At 49.5% G+C, this 24095-nt stretch overlaps 2 protein-coding genes across 2 annotated transcripts; one reads left to right on the top strand and one right to left on the bottom strand.

Annotated features, from left to right (window-relative positions):
• Nucleotides 1-10418, bottom strand: LOC138671339 (oocyte zinc finger protein XlCOF7.1-like). The gene is made up of 10 exons (XM_069759436.1): nt 10225-10418; nt 8306-8461; nt 3552-3722; nt 3340-3463; nt 3176-3265; nt 2744-2844; nt 2434-2503; nt 2013-2101; nt 1774-1843; nt 1-1589 (listed from the first exon to the last, which is right to left on the bottom strand). The coding sequence occupies exons 1-10, from the start codon at nt 10345-10347 to the stop codon at nt 703-705; spliced, it is 1881 nt and encodes a 626-aa protein (XP_069615537.1). The 5' UTR covers nt 10348-10418; the 3' UTR covers nt 1-702.
• COA6 (cytochrome c oxidase assembly factor 6) lies at nt 10371-22212 on the top strand. The gene is made up of 3 exons (XM_069759437.1): nt 10371-10524; nt 13691-13841; nt 21931-22212. The coding sequence occupies exons 2-3, from the start codon at nt 13698-13700 to the stop codon at nt 22024-22026; spliced, it is 240 nt and encodes a 79-aa protein (XP_069615538.1). The 5' UTR covers nt 10371-10524; nt 13691-13697; the 3' UTR covers nt 22027-22212.
• The last annotated feature ends 1883 nt before the right edge of the window (nt 22213-24095 follow it).

Raw genomic sequence — 24095 nt, 5'->3', positions numbered from 1 at the left:
TGCATCACCTCACATGTGGAAGGGAGCCTGCTCACGTCATACCGCTCATTATCCCCGCACCTCTGCCGTCGCCACACCACTGCTGCAACCCCCCCATGGATACCAGTCCGTGGCGTCGCCCACCTAAGCAGGAAGGGACCCTGCTCAGGTGCACGCCATACCGCATCACCCCACCTCTACTGACACCATGCCTCCTGTGACCCTGCTCTGCCACCGCCAGCCCTCAGGTAAGATACTGTAAATTCGAACAATAAGACGGACCCCCATATTATAAAAAAAAAATCTTTTTTTCTGCAATTTTCACCCCAAATTTGGGGTGCGTCTTATGGTCCGGTGCGTCTTATGGTCCGAAAAATACGGTATTTAATAAAGATTATTATATATTACCCTTTGGGCTTATGTATTTTGGAAGTTCTCCCACCTATTTACCTTACAGGCATTAACTTTCTAGGACTTTTCCGGCTCGGAATCATCAGATTTAACCAGAACTCTTTCTGTAAAACTGATTGAAGTGTTATGACTTTTGCCAATTTTTACGCCCCTTTTTGAAAAAGCGGAGAGATCGAATTCATCAGAATGCAATAGGCCAATGGTTGATCAGCGAATTGGTGGAATGTCCGGGCGGGCATCCGTTCAGGGTTAGTAGTCAGGGTGGGGATTCTAGACATGAGCAGCTCTTCTGGAATGTGAGCCCCTTCGGGATCAGGACGTGGAGTCTGAGTCCTTCACGTGGGCCGTAAGCTCGAATCTCTGCACTCTGTGCCGATTGTGGAGGGCCTGGTGGGCTTCCAAAACCGATCTGATCGAAAAACACTTCCCGCAATCGGAGCAAATGAAGGAACCTTTGCCCGTGTGGACGCTCTGATGGGTGATGAGGTGGCACATCTGGGTGAACCGTCTCCCGCACTCGGAGCAAGAAAAGGGCTTCTCTCCCGTGTGAGTCCTCCGGTGAATAATGAGACCCGTCTTGTCCGACAGACACTTCCCGCAGTCGGGGCAGGCGAAGGCGCCGGTGTGGATCCTCTGATGCTTCACCAGGCTCGACTTCTTCATGAACGACTTCCCGCATTCCAAGCAGGAGAACGGCCTTTCTTCTTTTGGAGCTTGTCTCGGCTGCGGTTCCCCCACCTTGGGTTCGTGAAGGTGAAAGCTCCACTCGTGGACCACCAGGGCGGATTTATCCATGAAGGTCTGCTGACACAAGGCGCAGTGGTAGACTTTCTCGTGCGTCCTGTGGTGAGAGATCAGGTCGCTCTCGCTTCGGAAGCCCCGACCGCACTGCAGACATTTATGGGCCGTGAGGATCTCCAGGGCCGGTGCGACATTTACGGCCCCACCCCTGTATGTCATTAGATTACTGGATGAGGCGTCCACATGGGGGGTATTCCGAAGCAAGGTTGGTAAATTTGTCTTGCTCCTCAGGGGCGGAGCTTCATTCTGAGCATTCTTGGGTTTTACCACTACCATTTTGGGGGAGCAGTCACGGGAAGTATTGCCTTTCTGCTTAGTTGGGATAACTCCATTTTTATGGTGGATAGGAATTAACAGGTGGGGGGATTCCGGCTGCACTTTCCAGGTGGTTGGTAGACCTGTAATATAGTCAAAGGGGAGAAGGTGAATAATCTTCGATGTAGAGCCCCTCCCATACTGCAGCCCCGCCCATGAGGAGCTAGTCAGGTGCTGGAAATGTCTAGTATATGCAGGAATATCCAGTATTTGCTAGCTCTCAGCTATGGAAGCACACCACCATCACAGCAGGGTCTCAGTACTCACCTGAGCGCCTCTTAGGGGGATCTCGTTCTTCCTTACACCAGTCGGGCAGCGCAATGTCTCCAGCTTCAGCCTGTAATACGAGATGTGTCACAAAGATCATACATATATATATATATGTCTACATCGACTGTACAGATCTGATAATTTAATATGACAGGGACAAGTAGAAATGTCTAAAAATAAAAAAAATGGCTGAAAATCAAAATGTGCAGAGTTAAAGGTAGAAAGGGTCTCAGTACCTGATATTCCTCTAGGATCATCTCGGTATCATCCTCTATACAGATAGGGCTCCCACTTATTTCGGGGGAGTTCACCGATCCGTGGTCACCTGTGGGAAAGGGACACGCACGTTTGAAGCAAGTGCATCACCCATGGAGGGGCCCCTTCCATGTCCGGGGCCCCTGCTGCAGGTAATCTGTAGGAGCCAGAGAATGACACCTCTTGGCCGTAGTGTTATATTCTAAAGTTTACAGGAGCCCCATGATGGAAAAATGTGGAAATGCTGGAAAATCCGCCATCGATAGGTGATTACTGGTGTCAGATTATAGAATATTATGGAGAATTGAACAATTGCTATGTTAACCCCTTCCCGCCATGAGCAATTTATCTCTTTTCTTCATCTATAACTTTTCTTTTCTTCTGCGGATGATTGCGTCTCACCTGAGCTGATCTGTACAGGGGCGTCTTCCTCTTTGCACCGGGGCGGTGAGATCTCTTTTACCAGATGAGCCTGTCACAAAAAAAACACAGGGACAGGTTTATAATATGTATAATATAATGTTAGCGGTGGAGCTTTCTACATAGTGAGAATGGCCAATCGGGGACCCTGAGAGGGGTCACATGACAGCATTGCTCCGCCTCCAGGACTCTACTGACTGCTAAGGAGTCAACAGGGCAGGGAAACGTGGTCCCATGTGACCTGTCTGACGGAGCTGGGGGTGATGGTGAGAGGCTGGACAGGTCCTTGCACCTGATATTCCTGCGTCACCATCCTGGTATCTTCCTCCGGGTCTTCCTCGATAACAAGGGGGCTCTTAATGCTTTCGGGGGGCTTTGTCGGGATGTGTCCACCTGTGGGGAATAGACAGGCATGAGCCTATGTGGTGCAGAGATAGTTTTCACAATGGCCACACAATAGGATGATGCCTCCCTTGTTGTACGTCTCACTTTACGGCAGTGCTGTGCAGACTGAATTCTGGAGAGAACCCAATGGCAGGTTTGTAGTAATTATTTTTGGAAGATCACATGCAGACTCATACGTTTCCATGATTATGCCCCTTTTTTGCAGAGTAATCCATAATCCGACCACACTGATCTGTGGTCTGTAACCATGGAGACATATGACTCTGCATAGGAGCTGTATACACAAAGCAGATAGTAAGCAACTGTTTATGCCGCTGACCTGGGAGAGGGGCGTCAGCGGCTGCATCCACCTGGAGGGTATTCATGCCTTCATCTGCTGCCGTCTCGGCAGCACTGACCTCGTCACAGCCTGGGGAATGGATAGAAGTGCGTAAGACGGTATTTAAAGAGGAATGCACGCTATTAAAGGTGATGATTAAATACCAGCAGATCCTGGAGGAGGGTTATTCCCAGGCACCACATCCTTGTAACGTTCCTTATGTCCTTCGAGATATTTCCACTCCTCCACGGAGAAGAAGACAGCGACGTCCTCGCACCGCACAGGAATCTGAGGATCAGAAGAGAAACCCGATGAAGACACCGGAATCCTCATTCTCCTATCATGTCGGTAGCTGCAGAGGAGACAATATGCCCACCTCCTCGTCTGAACTGTGCGGGGTCTCGCCAGGTTCTGGGGTCTCCTCGTGTGCTGGGGACGGACATGGACGTTGCTCACTTGGAATTCGATCCTTGGTGGATCCGTCTGATAAACACAACTGGCAGTCGTCTGTGGATTGGTCGTTCTGTCTCTTCCTGAGGACAAAATCCTGTACAAGAAAGAACTGGTGTCACACGGTGGAGAAGCATCAGATCCAAACCACCATCCACATCAATATCTACATCCTGCCGCCACTGATCCTCAATATCTACATCGTGCCGCCACTGATCCTCAATATCTACACCATGCCGCCACTGATCCTCAATATCTACACCATGCCGCCACTGATCCTCAATATCTACATCGTGCCGCCACTGATCCTCAACATCTACATCAATATCTACATCCTCCCGCCACTGATCCTCAATACCTACATCCTGCCGTCACTGATCCTCAATATCTACATCCTGCCGTCACTGATCCTCAATATCTACATCCTGCCGCCACTGATCCTCAATATCTACATCGTGCCGCCACTGATCCTCAATATCTACATCCTGCCGCCACTGATCCTCAATATCTACATCGTGCCGCCACTGATCCTCAACATCTACATCGTGCCACCACTGATCCTCAACATCTACATCAATATCTACATCCTGCCGCCACTGATCCTCAACATCTACATCAATACCTACATCCTGCCGCCACTGATCCTCAATACCTACATCCTGCCGCCACTGATCCTCAACATCTACATCAATATCTACATCCTGCCGCCACTGATCCTCAATATCTACATCGTGCCGCCACTGATCCTCAACATCTACATCAATATCTACATCCTGCCGCCACTGATCCTCAATACCTACATCCTGCCGTTACTGATCCTCAATATCTACATCCTGCCGTCACTGATCCTCAATATCTACATACTGCCGCCACTGATCCTCAATATCTACATCCTGCCGCCACTGATCCTCAATACCTACATCCTGCCGTCACTGATCCTCAATATCTACATCCTGCCGTCACTGATCCTCAATACCTACATCCTGCCGTCACTGATCCTCAATATCTACATCCTGCCGTCACTGATCCTCAATATCTACATACTGCCGTCACTGATCCTCAATATCTACATACTGCCGCCATTGATCCTCAATATCTACATCCTGCCACCACTGATCCTCAACATCTACATCAATATCTACATCGTGCCGCCACTGATCCTCAATATCTACATCATGCCGCCACTGATCCTCAATATCTACATACTGCCGCCACTGATCCTCAATATCTACATCCTGCCACCACTGATCCTCAACATCTACATCAATATCTACATCGTGCCGCCACTGATCCTCAATATCTACATCATGCCGCCACTGATCCTCAATATCTACATCCTGCCATCACTGATCCTCAATATCTACATACTGCCGTCACTGATCCTCAATATCTACATACTGCCACCACTGATCCTCAACATCTACATCAATATCTACATCGTGCCGCCACTGATCCTCAATATCTACATCCTGCCGCCACTGATCCTCAATATCTACATACTGCCGCCACTGATCCTCAATATCTACATCCTGCCACCACTGATCCTCAACATCTACATCAATATCTACATCTTGCCGCCACTGATCCTCAATATCTGACTACATCATGCCGCCACTGATCCTCAATATCTACATACTGCCGCCACTGATCCTCAATATCTACATCGTGCCGCCACTGATCCTCAACATCTACATACTGCCGCCACTGATCCTCAATATCTACATCATGCCGCCACTGATCCTCAATATCTACATTGTGCCGCCACTAATCCTCAATATCTACATCGTGCCGCCACTGATCCTCAACATCTACATCAATATCTACATCGTGCCGCCACTGATCCTCAATATCTACATCGTGCCGCCACTGATCCTCAATATCTACATCATGCCGCCACTGATCCTCAATATCTACATCGTGCCGCCACTGATCCTCAATATCTACATCGTGCCGCCACTGATCCTCAACATCTACATCAATATCTACATCGTGCCGCCACTGATCCTCAATATCTACATCGTGCCGCCACTGATCCTCAATATCTACATCCTGCCGTCACTGATCCTCAATATCTACATACTGCCGCCACTGATCCTCAATATCTACATCCTGCCGCCACTGATCCTCAATACCTACATCCTGCCGTCACTGATCCTCAATATCTACATCCTGCCGTCACTGATCCTCAATACCTACATCCTGCCGTCACTGATCCTCAATACCTACATCCTGCCGCCACTGATCCTCAATACCTACATCCTGCCGCCACTGATCCTCAATATCTACATCCTGCCGCCACTGATCCTCAATATCGACATCCTGCTGTCACTGATCCTCAATATCTACATACTGCCGCCACTGATCCTCAATATCTACATCCTGCCGTCACTGATCCTCAATATCTACATACTGCCGCCACTGATCCTCAATATCTACATCCTGCCGCCACTGATCCTCAACATCTACATCAATATCTACATCGTGCCGCCACTGATCCTCAATACCTACATCCTGCCGTTACTGATCCTCAATATCTACATCCTGCCGTCACTGATCCTCAATATCTACATACTGCCGCCACTGATCCTCAATATCTACATACTGCCGCCACTGATCCTCAATATCTACATCCTGCCGCCACTGATCCTCAACATCTACATCAATATCTACATCGTGCCGCCACTGATCCTCAATACCTACATCCTGCCGTTACTGATCCTCAATATCTACATCCTGCCGTCACTGATCCTCAATATCTACATACTGCCGCCACTGATCCTCAATATCTACATCCTGCCGTCACTGATCCTCAATATCTACATACTGCCGCCACTGATCCTCAATATCTACATACTGCCGCCACTGATCCTCAATATCTACATCCTGCCGCCACTGATCCTCAACATCTACATCAATATCTACATCCTGCCGCCACTGATCCTCAATATCTACATCATGCCGCCACTGATCCTCAATATCTACATCGTGCCGCCACTGATCCTCAATATCTACATCGTGCCGCCACTGATCCTCAACATCTACATCAATATCTACATCGTGCCGCCACTGATCCTCAATATCTACATCGTGCCGCCACTGATCCTCAATATCTACATCCTGCCGTCACTGATCCTCAATATCTACATACTGCCGCCACTGATCCTCAATATCTACATCCTGCCTTCACTGATCCTCAATATCTACATACTGCCGCCACTGATCCTCAATATCTACATCCTGCCGCCACTGATCCTCAATACCTACATCCTGCCGTCACTGATCCTCAATACCTACATCCTGCCGCCACTGATCCTCAATACCTACATCCTGCCGCCACTGATCCTCAATATCTACATCCTGCCGCCACTGATCCTCAATATCTACATCCTGCCGTTACTGATCCTCAATATCTACATCCTGCTGTCACTGATCCTCAATATCTACATACTGCCGCCACTGATCCTCAATATCTACATCCTGCCGTTACTGATCCTCAATATCTACATCCTGCCGTCACTGATCCTCAATATCTACATACTGCCGCCACTGATCCTCAATATCTACATCCTGCCGTCACTGATCCTCAATATCTACATACTGCCGCCACTGATCCTCAATATCTACATCCTGCCGCCACTGATCCTCAACATCTACATCAATATCTACATCGTGCCGCCACTGATCCTCAATACCTACATCCTGCCGTTACTGATACTCAATATCTACATCCTGCCGTCACTGATCCTCAATATCTACATACTGCCGCCACTGATCCTCAATATCTACATCCTGCCGTCACTGATCCTCAATATCTACATACTGCCGCCACTGATCCTCAATATCTACATCCTGCCGCCACTGATCCTCAACATCTACATCAATATCTACATACTGCCGCCACTGATCCTCAATATCTACATCCTGCCGCCACTGATCCTCAACATCTACATCAATATCTACATCCTGCCGCCACTGATCCTCAATATCTACATCATGCCGCCACTGATCCTCAATATCTACATCGTGCCGCCACTGATCCTCAATATCTACATCGTGCCGCCACCGATCCTCAACATCTACATCAATATCTACATCGTGCCGCCACTGATCCTCAATATCTACATCGTGCCGCCACTGATCCTCAATATCTACATCCTGCCGCCACTGATCCTCAATATCTACATCCTGCCTCCACTGATCCTCAATTTCAACATCCTGCTGCCACAGAAGCCTCAGTATTTCGTGCTATTTGGAATAGTTGGGGGCCGATGACACTTTCTGCTGTGACTATTCTCATAGTAAGTTTATAGTTAATGTCTTGTACTCCAGTCACATCCAAAGCTGCATCCAAACATTTAACAACTGCCACTGAAGGCTCCATCAGCACTGCACTGACAGACACTCCTCCCCCCACACACTAGTGTTTAGCTTTGGTCCCTGCACACCTCCATTATGACCATAGGCTGCAGCCTGTCTGTTCCTTTCAGCTGCTGGGTGTTAGTGTGGAGAGAAATGCTACCGCTAATCCAATGAGCATTCATCCGCGCTCTGCCCGATCACTAAAGGTAAAGTTCAAGGGAGCACAAATAAGGGGCAGCAGAGTTTATAGGAAAGTGTTGAGGTGCCGGCGAGTCCTGTCTTCCATGACTGCTCCTTCCTCTTATCTCGGCCTCCACTTACCTCTCCTGTCAGCAGGAAAATGATCTCCAGCGTGAGGTTCAGAATCTTCCCGGTCACCTCGATCTTGTCCTTACTCATCATCAGAGAATGGTGCAAGAAGTCCGAGACCCGTCTGTGCTCCGTACAGACATGCATGATCCTGAGACGAGGGCGGATCTGTGGAGGACACACTGTTATGGGGGATCTGTGGAGGACGCACTGTTATGGGGAATCTGTGGAGGACGCACTGTTATGGGGATCTGTGGAGGACGCACTGTTATGGGGGATATGTGGAGGACGCACTGTTATGGGGGATCTGTGGAGGACGCACTGTTATGGGGGATCTGTGGAGGACGCACTGTTATGGGGGATCTGTGGAGGATGCACTGTTATGGGGGATCTGTGGAGGACGCACTGTTATGGGGGATCTGTGGAGGACGCACTGTTATGGGGGATATGTGGAGGACGCACTGTTATGGGGATCTGTGGAGGATGCACTGTTATGGGGGATATGTGGAGGACGCACTGTTATGGGGGATCTGTGGAGGACGCACTGTTATGGGGGATCTGTGGAGGACGCACTGTTATGGGGGATCTGTGGAGGACGCACTGTTATGGGGATCTGTGGAGGACGCATTGTTATGGGGGATCTGTGGAGGACGCACTGTTATGGGGGATCTGTGGAGGACACACTGTTATGGGGGATCTGTGGAGGACGCACTGTTATGGGGGATCTGTGGGTGACGCACTGTTATGGGGGATCTGTGGATGACGCACTGTTATTGGGGATCTGTGGCGGACACACTGTTATGGGGAATCTGTGGAGGACGCACAGTTATGGGGGATCTGTGGAGGACGCACTGTTATGGGGGATCTGTGGAGGACGCACTGTTATGGGGGATCTGTGGAGGACGCACTGTTATGGGGGATCTGTGGAGGACGCACTGTTATGGGGGATCTGTGGCGGACGCACTGTTATGGGGGATCTGTGGCGGACGCACTGTTATGGGGAATCTGTGGAGGACGCACAGTTATGGGGGATCTGTGGAGGACGCACAGTTATGGGGGATCTGTGCAGAATGCACTGTTATGGGGGATCTGTGGATGGTACACTGTTATGGGGGATCTGTGGATGATGCATTTTTATGGGGGATATGTGGATGATGCACTGTTATGGGGGATCTGTGGAGGACGCACTGTTATGGGGGATCTGTGGATGACGCACTGTTATGGGGGATCTGTGGATGACGCACTGTTATTGGGGATCTGTGGCGGACGCACTGTTATGGGGAATCTGTGGAGGACGCACAGTTATGGGGGATCTGTGGAGGACGCACAGTTATGGGGGATCTGTGGAGGATGCACTGTTATGAGGGATCTGTGGAGGGTGCACTGTTATGGGGGATCTGTGGAGGACGCACAGTTATGGGGGATCTGTGGAGGACGCACAGTTATGGGGGATCTGTGGAGGATGCACTGTTATGGGGGATCTGTGGATGGTACACTGTTATGGGGGATCTGTGGATGATGCATTTTTATGGGGGATATGTGGATGATGCACTGTTATGGGGGTCTGTGCATGACGCACATTTATGGGGGATCTGTGGAGGACGGACATGGGGGATCTGTGGATGACGCAGTTATGGGGGATCTGTGGAGGACGCACTGTTATGGGGGATCTGTGGAGGACGCACTGTTATGGGGGATCTGTGGAGGACGCAGTTTTGGGGGATCTGTGGAGGACGCACAGTTATGGGGGATCTGTGGGTGACGCACAGTTATGGGGGCAGTTATTGATAATATTGCGGGGATTCTCAGTCTATGTGGCCGGAGCGGTCAGGAGCAGATGGACACCGGGGGCCTCACATACCCACACTGGACTGTAACCCACCAACAAGATGGTGTCGGCCCCGCCCTGCACTCACAGTGGCGACACTTACCCAACGGGCTCCAGAAACACCGGAGAACAAGAGGCGGCGGTGGCGGAAGCGGCCGGAGTGCACAGTGCAGCACGGAGAGCACGGGAGGAGGAGCCTGCAGGACGGCAGCGGCTGTTGTGTCATGTGACCCGTGCGTCATCAGTCAGCGACACAGCGTCCTGCCGTACGAGTCTCTATTGGTTGCGGTGTCCCAGAGTTTGACCTCTAGTGTCTGGAGTGCTGACGTCATCAGCCTGCGCCCGGCTCCATGTAACGTGAAAGTGGTGTCTGTGCCCCGTGTGGTGCGCGGAGCTGTGTGTGGTAAGGGGCCGCTGCTCGGGGAGGGGAGGCCGGAACTTCACCTCAGCTGAGTCTGGAGCTGCCGACATCTTAATAATGTGCTGGATCGCTATAGGAAGCCGGTACCTGCACTTAAAGGGAATGTCCATATTGCACCTAAGTCCTCAGATTGCGAGGTGGAGCAGCAGGAAAATAGAGCCAACATCACCGCTGATCAATTGTTACTTTATATTGTCTCCTTACACTTAAAGGGATCGGAAAAACATGGCGTCTTCCTCCCAGAAACGACATCACTCCGGCTTTTTGAAGTTTATTGAGCTGAGCTTCGATACCGCACATAACCATGGATCGAGAGAAAGCCGCTTTTCCTGAGGCGACAGCCCCTTTAAGTCCTTGGCAGCGTGGACTATATATCCATTACATATAGGTGTCTGTGCAGGCTCTGAGGTTGGTGTATGGTACAGGATCAGAGATCACTGTGATCAGTTTATACCCGCTGCGTTCAGTAGGAGCCTCAGCAGGTAAGTGGTTAATCACAGGGATCCCAGGCCACACTGCCGTTGGGGGGAAATAATGGCTGACAGGTCTCCTGTGTGCTGCTGAATAATGGAAGGATTACAGTGTAATAAAGAAGCAATTAAAGGGGTATTCCCAAGATTCAAGGTTCTGCCCTTTCCATGATACAACAAAACTTAGAGATCCCTGGGAGTCCAGAGCCAGAAGAACCGGAGAGGTTCTGCATTCATTGTCTATTGGACGGCCACAGCAAGAGCAGCACTGTTCAACCATCTCCAGCAGTCCCATATGTAATGAATGGAGCAAAGGTCAGGCCCCCGATCTCTGCATCACTGGGGGTCTCAGCAGTTGGATCCCCAGATATAACTAAGTTATCTCCTATCCTACAGAATGCTGAAAACTTGAAATTCCAGAATTAAAATCTAAACTAAAAGTAATAAAAAAACAGTTTAAAAATGCACTCGACAACAACAGCACTAAGAATGAAAAGTGGGATGATGGAAATCACAGGATGGAGACGTCACTCATCTGTACATGATGGAAACATTCACAACCTCTGGATTTCTTCACTCTGGAGTCTGAGCCTCATACTGAAATCCCGGCACCTCCAGCCTCGGCTGCTATCACTGAGGTCATTAATGGTCATCTGAGGAAGGTTCTGCACTTGGGCAAATCACCCAAGATCTGATGCTGGCAGCTCCTGTGTAATCACCGACTAATGATGTCCCCAATGTGCTCAATGGAAGACAAGTCCGGAGATGCTGCAGCCGCAGCAGTCTGGTCCGGAGACAATGAAGCTGCGGGAGACAAGCCCGAAGACGCATCCACGGGAAACAAGCCCGGAGACCCTGCAGCCGCGGGAGACAAGTCCGGAGACGCTGCAGGCACGGTAGACAAGCCCGGAGACCCTGCAGCCGCGGGAGACAAGCCCGGAGACCCTGCAGCCGCGGGAGACAAGCCCGGAGACCCTGCAGCTGCGGGAGACAAGTCCGGAGACGCTGCAGGCACGGTAGACAAGCCCGGAGACCCTGCAGCCGCGGGAGACAAGCCCGGAGACCCTGCAGCCGCGGGAGACAAGCCCGGAGACGCTGCAGCCGCGGGAGACAAGCCCGGAGACCCTACAGGCGCGGGAGACAAGCCCGAAGACGCTGCAGGCGCGGGAGACAAGCCCGAAGACGCTGCAGCCGCGGGAGACAAGTCCGGAGACGCTGCAGCCGCGGAAGACAAGTCCGGAGACGCTGCAGGCGCGGGAGACAAGTCCGGAGATGCTGCAGCCGTGGGAGACCAGCCCGGAGACGCTGCAGTCACGGGTTACAAGTCCGAAGACGCTGCAGCCACAGGAGACAAGTCCGAAGACGCTGCAGCCACAGGAGACAAGTCCGGAGATGCTGCAGCCATGGGAGACAAGTCCGAAGACGCTGCAGCCACAGGAGACAAGTCCGAAGACGCTGCAGCCACAGGAGACAAGTCCGAAGACGCTGCAGCCACAGGAGACAAGTCCGAAGACGCTGCAGCCACAGGAGACAAGTCCGGAGATGCTGCAGCCGTGGGAGACCAGCCCGGAGACGCTGCAGTCACGGGATACAAGTCCGAAGACGCTGCAGCCACAGGAGACAAGTCCGAAGACGCTGCAGCCACAGGAGACAAGTCCGGAGATGCTGCAGCCATGGGAGACAAGTCCGAAGACGCTGCAGCCACAGGAGACAAGTCCGGAGATGCTGCAGCCACAGGAGACAAGTCCGGAGATGCTGCAGCCGCGGGAGGCAAGTTCGGAGATGCTGCAGGCACGGGAGACAAGTCCAAACATGCTGCAGCCGCAGGAGACAAGTCCGAAGATGCAGCAGCCGTGGGAGACAAGTCGGGAGACCCTGCAGCCACGGGAGACAAGTCCGGAGATGCTGCAGGAGCAGGTTCAGACGACACAGGTGGCTCATAGTAGTACAAGTACATGCAGCCTGGTGTCATGTGGAGAAATGGCTGCACCAAATCAATGCAGCACCAAGCTGTCAGTGCATCTGGAATAGAGACTAGAGGGGTCCGACTTACATATTCAAGTACTGATAAGTGTTTTATAATAAACATAAACCTTTTTTCCCATTTATAAAATGCTACAGATAATATATATTGTGTGTGCACGTACTGTGTCACTGCGTATGTCTCAACTGTAAAATTATTACCGTAATTAATATCGCAGAGAACCCTATAGTAAAAAAAAAAAAAAAAGTATTATAGCAGCATAGTTGTAGTTTTCTTATTATGTAATGGAATAAAGATGATCAAAAAAGTCACATATACCCCAAATATCACCAATGAAACCATCATCTCTTCCCGAGCGATCATGTGGTTATTAGATGTATTACTTCCTACTGGGAAAAAAGTGGTGAAACGTTAAGTGAACGTGGTGAAAACCCCCAAATATCATCATCCTATATGTCAAATTAGCTCTCCAGCATCGCCCCTCGTACAGGGATTTATTGGGGTCCTAATTCACCCCACCAGTGTAACTGTCGCTTGGCCTCCAGTTTTGGTTTTGCATCTTCTGAATAGACTTTCTTTTCTTATCTCAGTTCTCTGCGTGCTGTCAGTGAATGTGATCATTCTTATAGTATTCTATTAGGCCGACACCTTTGTCCCTATAACGTGATTATTATTTTTTTACCCCCCATTGTAGTGGTAAGATGACGGCACCCTCCGCTCAGGAAAGAAAGGCCTGCTGGGATGCCAGGGACAAGTACTGGGAGTGTCTGCAGGACAATAAGGAGGATGCAGGACAATGTCAGCAGTTTAGACAAGGCTTTGAAGGCCTCTGCCCTCGACAATGGGTACGTAATGTTATCACAGGGTTTTGGCTAGTAGTAGTGCAGCCCTGGTAGTACCGGTCCAGGTTTTGCATCCTGTGACCCCAGTAGTGCAGCCCCGCTGCTTTTGCCATGACAGTCCCGGCATTGCAGCCCTGCAGCTTTGATTTAAGCCTAACGGTCACGTTAGTGTCTTTCTGCTGCTTTGCTTTGGGCTCGACAGTCCTCGTAATGCCGGCACTGCTGCTCGTGCTGCCCGACTAATGTTCAGTAATTTTGCAAATCTTTCTATTTATATTGCCTTCATCCCGAGTTATGCTTTATACTCTAGTCACATCCAGAGCTGCACTTACAAGTTTACTTGTTTCTTTTTAAATCCTAGACTGCTGCTCTTTGCTGTTTACTTGGGGTCCTAAGGCCAGGACTTCACAGCTGTGGCATGATGTGTGACGTCATCAGATCAATATGATGTCACGCTACCCACACATGTCATCAAATGTACAACCCCAATTCTAAAAAAAAGTTGGGCTGCTGTGTTAAATATAAAGAAAACAAGGATGTTATGATTTGTAAATCTCCTATCGCCATATTTTATTCACAGAAGAACAGATCAGAAGTTGAACGTTGGACATTTTTCCATTTCATTTGAAAAAATTAGCTCCCTTAGAAATTGATGGCAGCGAAGCATCTAAAAACAAAGTTAGGACAGGGTTACAAAAAGGCTGGAAAAGTTAACGGCACAAATATACCAGGGATTCAAGCTTCAGGAGGCTAATTTGCATATTCCAGGTGCCTTCTGGGAGAAGCGAAGTCTCCCTAAGCTAGAAGATCGTTGGGTACAGCCGGGACCAGCTGCTTCGAAAGCATCACCAAACCAGGGATTCAAGCTTCAGGAGGCTAATTTGCATATTCCAGGTGCCTTCTGGGAGAAGCGAAGTCTCCCTAAGCTAGAAGATCGTTGGGTACAGCCGGGACCAGCTGCTTCGAAAGCATCACCAAACCAGGGATTCAAGCTTCAGGAGGCTAATTTGCATATTCCAGGTGCCTTCTGGGAGAAGCGAAGTCTCCCTGAGCTAGAAGATCGTTGGGTACAGCCGGGACCAGCTGCTTCGAAAGCATCACCAAACCAGGGATTCAAGCTTCAGGAGGCTAATTTGCATATTCCAGGTGCCTTCTGGGAGAAGCGAAGTCTCCCTAAGCTAGAAGATCGTTGGGTACAGCCGGGACCAGCTGCTTCGAAAGCATCACCAAGCCGCGCGCCTGTAGGACATTATTGCAAGAGAGCTTGGCTGAGTAGATTACACAAGAAGGAAAACACACAGCAAGTCAGCAGGATCTAGGAGCAACATGGCAGATGTGACAACCTACATGGTGAGCTGCAGCATGTGCTACATGTTCACAGATCGACCAGAAGAAGAATCCAATTTCACCTGTCAGAAGTGTAGACTAGTGGCCCTTTTAGAAGAAAAGGTGCGGGGTCTGGAAGAAAGAATAGCAACTTTGAAACTCATCAAAGAGAATGAAGACTTTCTAGACAGAACAGAAGCATCTCTACTGGTCACAGAAGGTGCAAAAAGTGTCAGAGAACCTCCAAAAGCAGATGAGTGGAAGCATGTGACCAAAAGAAGCAAGAAGACCATGGAGAAATCACCATCCACACAACTGAAGAACCGATATCAAATCTTTGTAGAGGATGAAGATGGCACACCTAAGAATGAAGCAATACCAGCAAGCAAAAAAGAAAAGGGCACACAGCAACAAGTGACAGCAAAAAGTACAGCCAAGAAGCAACGAAGAGTGGTGGTGGTGGGAGACTCACTACTGAGAGGCACCGAAGCAGCCATCTGCAGACCGGACATAACTGCAAGAGAAGTATGCTGCCTTCCAGGTGCGATGATCAAGGATGTGACCGATAGGATACCAAAGCTCTTCAGCTCCAAGGACGTCCACCCATTTCTTCTGATACATGTTGGCACCAATGACACGGCAAGGAAGGACCTACCGACAATCTGCAAGGACTTTGAAGAGTTGGGGAAGAAAGTAAAGGAACTGGATGCACAGGTAGTTTTTTCTTCTATCCTTCCAGTAGATGGGCATGGCACCAGGAGATGGAACAGAATCCTTGATGCAAACAACTGGCTAAGACGATGGTGCAGACAACAAGGATTTGGATTCCTGGACCACGGTGTGAATTACTGGTATGATGGACTCCTCGCCAGAGACGGACTACACCTCAACAAACCTGGGAAACACACATTCGCCAGAAGACTCGCTACACTCATCAGGAGGGCGTTAAACTAGAAGAAGAGGGGACGGGAAGAAAAACATTAGACTCGAACAAAGACGACCCAGGAAAACATACTCAGAAGGGAGGTAAGAACATTTCTAAAACAATTCACAGTGAGGAGATTGGAACAAAACAAAATCCTCTAAACTGCATGCTCGCAAACGCCAGAAGCCTGACAAACAAGATGGAAGAACTAGAAGCAGAAATATCTACAGGTAACTTTGACATAGTGGGAATAACCGAGACATGGTTAGATGAACGCTATGACTGGGCAGTTAACTTACAGGGTTACAGTCTGTTTAGAAAGGATCGTAAAAATCGGAGAGGAGGAGGGGTTTGTCTCTATGTAAAGTCTTGTCTAAAGTCCACTTTAAGGGAGGATATTAGCGAAGGGAATGAGGATGTCGAGTCCATATGGGTTGAAATTCATGGAGGGAAAAATGGTAACAAAATTCTCATTGGGGTCTGTTACAAACCCCCAAATATAACAGAAAGCATGGAAAGTCTACTTCTAAAGCAGATAGATGAATCTGCAACCCATAATGAGGTCCTGGTTATGGGGGACTTTAACTACCCGGATATTAACTGGGAAACAGAAACCTGTGAAACCCATAAAGGCAACAGGTTTCTGCTAATAACCAAGAAAAATTATCTTTCACAATTGGTGCAGAATCCAACCAGAGGAGCAGCACTTTTAGACCTAATACTATCTAATAGACCTGACAGAATAACAAATCTGCAGGTGGTTGGGCATTTAGGAAATAGCGACCACAATATTGTGCAGTTTCACCTGTCTTTCACTAGGGGGACTTGTCAGGGAGTCACAAAAACACTGAACTTTAGGAAGGCAAAGTTTGAACAGCTTAGAGATGCCCTTAATCTGGTAGACTGGGACAATATCCTCAGAAATAAGAATACAGATAATAAATGGGAAATGTTTAAGAACATCCTAAATAGGCAGTGTAAGCGGTTTATACCTTGTGGGAATAAAAGGACTAGAAATAGGAAAAACCCAATGTGGCTAAACAAAGAAGTAAGACAGGCAATTAACAGTAAAAAGAAAGCATTTGCACTACTAAAGCAGGATGGCACCATTGAAGCTCTAAAAAACTATAGGGAGAAAAATACTTTATCTAAAAAACTAATTAAAGCTGCCAAAAAGGAAACAGAGAAGCACATTGCTAAGGAGAGTAAAACTAATCCCAAACTGTTCTTCAACTATATCAATAGTAAAAGAATAAAAACTGAAAATGTAGGCCCCTTAAAAAATAGTGAGGAAAGAATGGTTGTAGATGACGAGGAAAAAGCTAACATATTAAACACCTTCTTCTCCACGGTATTCACGGTGGAAAATGAAATGCTAGGTGAAATCCCAAGAAACAATGAAAACCCTATATTAAGGGTCACCAATCTAACCCAAGAAGAGGTGCGAAACCGGCTAAATAAGATTAAAATAGATAAATCTCCGGGTCCGGATGGCATACACCCACGAGTACTAAGAGAACTAAGTAATGTAATAGATGAACCATTATTTCTTATTTTTAGTGACTCTATAGCGACAGGGTCTGTTCCGCAGGACTGGCGCATAGCAAATGTGGTGCCAATATTCAAAAAGGGCTCTAAAAGTGAACCTGGAAATTATAGGCCAGTAAGTCTAACCTCTATTGTTGGTAAAATATTTGAAGGGTTTCTGAGGGATGTTATTCTGGATTATCTCAATGAGAATAACTGTTTAACTCCATATCAGCATGGGTTTATGAGAAATCGCTCCTGTCAAACCAATCTAATCAGTTTTTATGAAGAGGTAAGCTATAGACTGGACCACGGTGAGTCATTGGACGTGGTATATCTCGATTTTTCCAAAGCGTTTGATACCGTGCCGCACAAGAGGTTGGTACACAAAATGAGAATGCTTGGTCTGGGGGAAAATGTGTGTAAATGGGTTAGTAACTGGCTTAGTGATAGAAAGCAGAGGGTGGTTATAAATGGTATAGTCTCTAACTGGGTCGCTGTGACCAGTGGGGTACCGCAGGGGTCGGTATTGGGACCTGTTCTCTTCAACATATTCATTAATGATCTGGTAGAAGGTTTACACAGTAAAATATCGATATTTGCAGATGATACAAAACTATGTAAAGCAGTTAATACAAGAGAAGATAGTATTCTGCTACAGATGGATCTGGATAAGTTGGAAACTTGGGCTGAAAGGTGGCAGATGAGGTTTAACAATGATAAATGTAAGGTTATACACATGGGAAGAGGGAATCAATATCACCATTACACACTGAACGGGAAACCACTGGGTAAATCTGACAGGGAGAAGGACTTGGGGATCCTAGTTAATGATAAACTTACCTGGAGCAGCCAGTGCCAGGCAGCAGCTGCCAAGGCAAACAGGATCATGGGGTGCATTAAAAGAGGTCTGGATACACATGATGAGAGCATTATACTGCCTCTGTACAAATCCCTAGTTAGACCGCACATGGAGTACTGTGTCCAGTTTTGGGCACCGGTGCTCAGGAAGGATATAATGGAACTAGAGAGAGTACAAAGGAGGGCAACAAAATTAATAAAGGGGATGGGAGAACTACAATACCCAGATAGATTAGCGAAATTAGGATTATTTAGTCTAGAAAAAAGACGACTGAGGGGCGATCTAATAACCATGTATAAGTATATAAGGGGACAATACAAATATCTCGCTGAGGATCTGTTTATACCAAGGAAGGTGACGGGCACAAGGGGGCATTCTTTGCGTCTGGAGGAGAGAAGGTTTTTCCACCAACATAGAAGAGGATTCTTTACTGTTAGGGCAGTGAGAATCTGGAATTGCTTGCCTGAGGAGGTGGTGATGGCGAACTCAGTCGAGGGGTTCAAGAGAGGCCTGGATGTCTTCCTGGAGCAGAACAATATTGTATCATACAATTATTAGGTTCTGTAGAAGGACGTAGATCTGGGTATTTATTATGATGGAATATAGGCTGAACTGGATGGACAAATGTCTTTTTTCGGCCTTACTAACTATGTTACTATGTTACAAATGAAGAAACAGCCGGAGGGTCATTTTTCAGCTCAGTCACATGACTGTATAAAGAGCATGCGAGAGAGGCAGAGTCTCCCAGCAGCAAAGATGGTCAGAGGTAACTGAGGCTAAAATTGTGGAACAATTTCCGAAAAATGTTCAACGTAAAAGTGCAAAGACTTTGAATATCCACCATCTACAGGATATATTATCAGGAGATTCTGGAGAAATCCACGTGCCCAGGAGACAAAGCTGATGGTCAGTATTGGAGGCTGGTGATCTCTGGGCCCACAGGCGGCTGCATTGAAAAGAGGCAGGATTCCGGGAACTCTGGAATAAGTCCAGAAATCACAGTTCTCCGTACAATCCACAAATGCAGATAATCGCTCCATCATGAAGAGAAGACGCCATAAATCGTCACAACCCAGAAACGCTGCCGTCTTCTCCGGACTGAAGCTCCTTTATAATGGATGGAGGCAAATGGTCGGATGAATCAAAATGTGACATTTTTTATAGAAATCACAGATGCCGTATCTTGCGGACTTAGGAGAGTGATCATCCTCTTATAGAAGAGCGTTGTTATCTCTGATATATAGGGGGCATAAGTGTCGATGGCAGAGGCAGCGCACACATCAGAGGCACCATCAATGCTGAGCATTATATAGAGGTGATAGAACAACATCTGCTTCATCCAGACAGCATCTATTTCAGGGAAGATCTTGTATATTTCAGCAGGACAATGGCAAACCCAATCCTGCCTCCATCTTAGCAGTGCGGCTCCACAGGAGAAGAGTCAGGGGATCAGCCTGTAGCCCAGACCTTCCACCAATAGAAAACAATTGCTGCATTATCAAATGAAAAATCTGGCAAAGACCCCGAACTGTGGACCAAAATCCGACATCAGGCAAGAACAGATCAACATTCCTCTCCCCAAACTCCAGCAAATGTCTCCTCACATCCCGACACAGACTGGTGTAAGAAAAGACAATGGTGCACACGCCCGAGGCACAATGGAGGAGACGGCCCGGGCACTATGGGTGGAGACGACCCGGGCACAATGGAGGAAACGGCCCGGGCACAATGGTGGACACGGCCGAGGCACTATGGGTGGAGACGGCCCGGGCACTATGGGTGGAGACGGCCCGGGCACAATGGTGGACACGGCCCGGGCACTATGGGTGTAGACGACCCGGGCACTAAGGGTATAGACGGTCCGGGCACTATGGGTGCACACGCCCGAGGCACAATGGAGGAGACGGCCCGGGCACTATGGGTGGACACTGCCGGGGCACTATGGGTGGAGACGGCCTGGGCACTATGGGTGGACACTGCCGGGGCACTATTTGTGGACACGGCCCAGGCACGATGGGTGGACACAGCCCGGGCACTATGGGTGGAGACGGCCCGGGCACTATGGGTGGAGACGGCCCGGGCACTATGGGTGGAGATGGCCCGGGCACTATGGGTGGACACTGCCAGGGCACAATGGGTGGAGACGGCCCGGGCACAATGGGTGGAGACTGCTGGGGCACTATGGGTGGAGACAGCCGGGGCACTATGGGTGGAGACGGCCCGGGCACAATGGTGGACACGGCCTGGGCACTATGGGTGGAGACGGCCCGGGCACTATGGGTGGAGATGGCCCGGGCACTATGGGTGGAGACAGCCGGGGCACTATGGGTGGAGACGGCCCGGGCACAATGGTGGACACGGCCTGGGCACTATGGGTGGAGACGGCCCGGGCACTATGGGTGGAGATGGCCCGGGCACTATGGGTGGACACTGCCAGGGCACTATGGGTGGAGACGGCCCGGGCACAATGGGTGGAGACTGCTGGGGCACTATGGGTGGAGACAGCCGGGGCACTATGGGTGGAGACGGCCCGGGCACGATGGGTGGACACGGCCCAGGCACTATGCGTGGAGACGGCCCGGGCACTATGGGTGGAGACGGCCCGGGCACTATGGGTGGAGATGGCCCGGGCACTATGGGTGGACACTGCCAGGGCACTATGGGTGGAGACGGCCCGGGCACAATGGGTGGAGACTGCTGGGGCACTATGGGTGGAGACAGCCGGGGCACTATGGGTGGAGACGGCCCGGGCACTATGGGTGGAGACGGCCCGGGCACTATGGGTGGACACTGCCGGGGCACTATTTGTGGACACGGCCCGGGCACGATGGGTGGACACGGCCTGGGCACTATGGGTGGAGACGGCCCGGGCACTATGGGTGGACACTGCCAGGGTACTATGGGTGGAGACGACCCGGGCACAATGGGTGGAGACTGCTGGGGCACTATGGGTGGAGACGGCCCGGGCACTATGGGTGGACACTGCCAGGGCACTATGGGTGGAGACGGCCTGGGTATTATGGGTGGAGACGGCCTGGGTATTATGGGTAGGCACAGTCCGGGTACAATGGAGGACACGGCCTGGGTACTATGGGTAGGCACAGTCCGGGTACAATGGAGGACACGGCCCGGGCACTGTGGGTGCATACGGCCTGGGCACAACTGGTCTGAGATTTGTTGCTGCCATCAATTATTATGAGTTACTTTTTCAGACGATATGGAACAGTGTCCAGCGTTCGACTTCTGATCTGTCTTATGTTCTGCTGTGAATAAAATCTGGAGATATTTCCAATCATTTGATTTCTTTACATTTTAGGCATTTGGGTTGTAGAGTTCTGTGCATCAATGGATCTCTGGTTTTAGGATGTGGATGCAGTTTTGGATGTGACTGGAGGACAAGACCTGATTGGTTGTGTGAGGATTGCACTGATTCTCTGATTCTTCCCTTGCAGATAAAATACTTTGATAAGAGAAGAGATTACCTAAAATTCAAAGAGCAACTGGAAAGGAAAGGATTTGAGCCGGCGCCATCCCCGGAGAACACGTAGTGCTGGCGCTCCCGGGTGGACGGGGGTAGATTTTATTAATCCTCCTGCACCTCGTCCCCATCACCGCGTCCTCCAGTTTTGTAAAGTACAAGTTGTTATTTTGGACACATAAGTGACTATGAATTGAATGGTGATCTGGGATCCGGCCCATTTATGTGTACACAGAAAATAAATATAAAATGATGATCGTGTCTCTTCATGTTATTTACTCCAGTCACATCCAGAGCTGCATTATCAATTCCGACACTGTTTTTGCTTAATTTTTATCGTGCGGTAAAGATAACCCGGTAACGTGATTCTCCGGCTCAGTAAGATTACGAGGATACTAAATGTGTATAGGGTTTATTTCAATTTAAGTTACTTAAAATTATGTAAAAAAAAAAATTATACATATTTCAAAACCGCCTAAGAAATGTCAGCTGTGATTGGCTGCTAGGAGCAGTGTTTGTGCGCTTTGTTGCCATCTGGTGGCCATGAATGGTAACACCATCTTGTTTATTGTGGTGGCCATATTGCTTCCCCCTGCAAAAGAGAAGCCAAAATATATCTGACTGGATTTCTAACCTCCTGTTAGGAACGTGACAAAATATAGAACATCGTTTAGATGCTCAGTGCAATATGGCTCCTGTATTATGTTTCAACACTGGGATCATGGCCACAGGCATGCACGGGCCCCAGTACTTGTATGTTGCCGCCATCTTGGCGCTCCTGTGATACCCAGCCTCCTCATAGGTCGTCAATTTCACTATTACCCCAATGCTACGCATGGCTGTATATAGTACAGGCGACCCAAGGGTCAAGTCCTGTAAAAAAGCGAAAAAAAGGTTATAAAGATGCTAGAAAAACTTAAGTTTGAGTTGGAGCTTTTACCAGTTAAAAAAAATATTAAACATTTGTTATTGCCGTGACCATAAGAGTCCAATGTACCAGAATCTAGGATTCATTAACTAGTCGCTAAATGCCATCAAGGAAAAAGAATAGAGACACTACAATTGTTTGGTCGCCGCAGCGCTATAAAAATATCTTATATAGTCAAAATGGTGCCACTAAAACCTAGAGCTCAGCACGCAAAGTACAAGCAGTCCCATCACGCCATGGATGGAAAAATCAAAGTTACGAAGACATGCACTCTTAGCTCTCCCCGCACGCTCCGTTCTCTCTGTCTCGGCTCTCCCCGCATGCACCGTTCTCTCTGTCTCGGCTCTCCCCGCACGCTCCGTTCTCTCTGTCTCGGCTCTCCCCGCACGCTCCGTTCTCTCTGTCTCGGCTCTCCCCGCACGCTCCGTTCTCTCTGTCTTGGTTCTCCCCGCACGCCCCGTTCTCTCTGTCTCGGCTCTCCCCGCACACTCCATTCTCTCTCAGCTCTCCCCGCACGCTCCGTTCTGTCTCAGCTATCCCCGCACGCTCCGTTCTCTCTGTCTCGGCTATCCCCGCACGCTCCATTCTCTCTCAGCTCTTCCAGCACGCTCCATTCTCTCAGCTCTTCCAGCACGCTCCATTCTCTCAGCTCTTCCAGCACGCTCCATTCTCTCTCAGCTCTTCCAGCACGCTCCATTCTCTCTCAGCTCTTCCAGCACACTCCGTTCTCTCTCAGCTCTTCCAGCACACTCCGTTCTCTCTGTCTCGGCTATCCCCGCACGCTCCGTTCTCTCAGCTCTTCCAGCACGCTCCGTTCTCTCTCAGCTCTTCCAGCACGCTCCGTTCTCTCTGTCTCGGCTATCCCCGCACGCTCCGTTCTCTCTGTCTCGTCTATCCCCGCACGCTCCGTTCTCTCTCTCGCCTATCCCCGCATGCTCTGTTCTCTCTCAGCTCTTCCAGCACGCTCCGTTCTCTCTGTCTCGGCTATCCCCGCACGCTCCGTTCTCTCTCAGCTCTTCCAGCACGCTCCATTCTCTCTCAGCTCTCCCCGCACGCTCCGTTCTCTCTGTCTCGGCTCTCCCTGCACGCTCCGTTCTCTCTCAGCTCTTCCAGCACGCTCCATTCTCTCAGCTCTCCCCGCACGCTCCGTTCTGTCTCAGCTCTCCCCGCACGCTCCGTTCTCTCTCGCCTCTCCCCGCACGATCCGTTCT

The sequence above is a fragment of the Ranitomeya imitator genome, chromosome 3, assembly GCF_032444005.1.
Source record: "Ranitomeya imitator isolate aRanImi1 chromosome 3, aRanImi1.pri, whole genome shotgun sequence".
NCBI lineage: Eukaryota > Metazoa > Chordata > Amphibia > Anura > Dendrobatidae > Ranitomeya > Ranitomeya imitator.
Note: the sequence above shows the minus strand (reverse complement) of the source record. Positions and strands in the feature narration are given on the sequence as shown.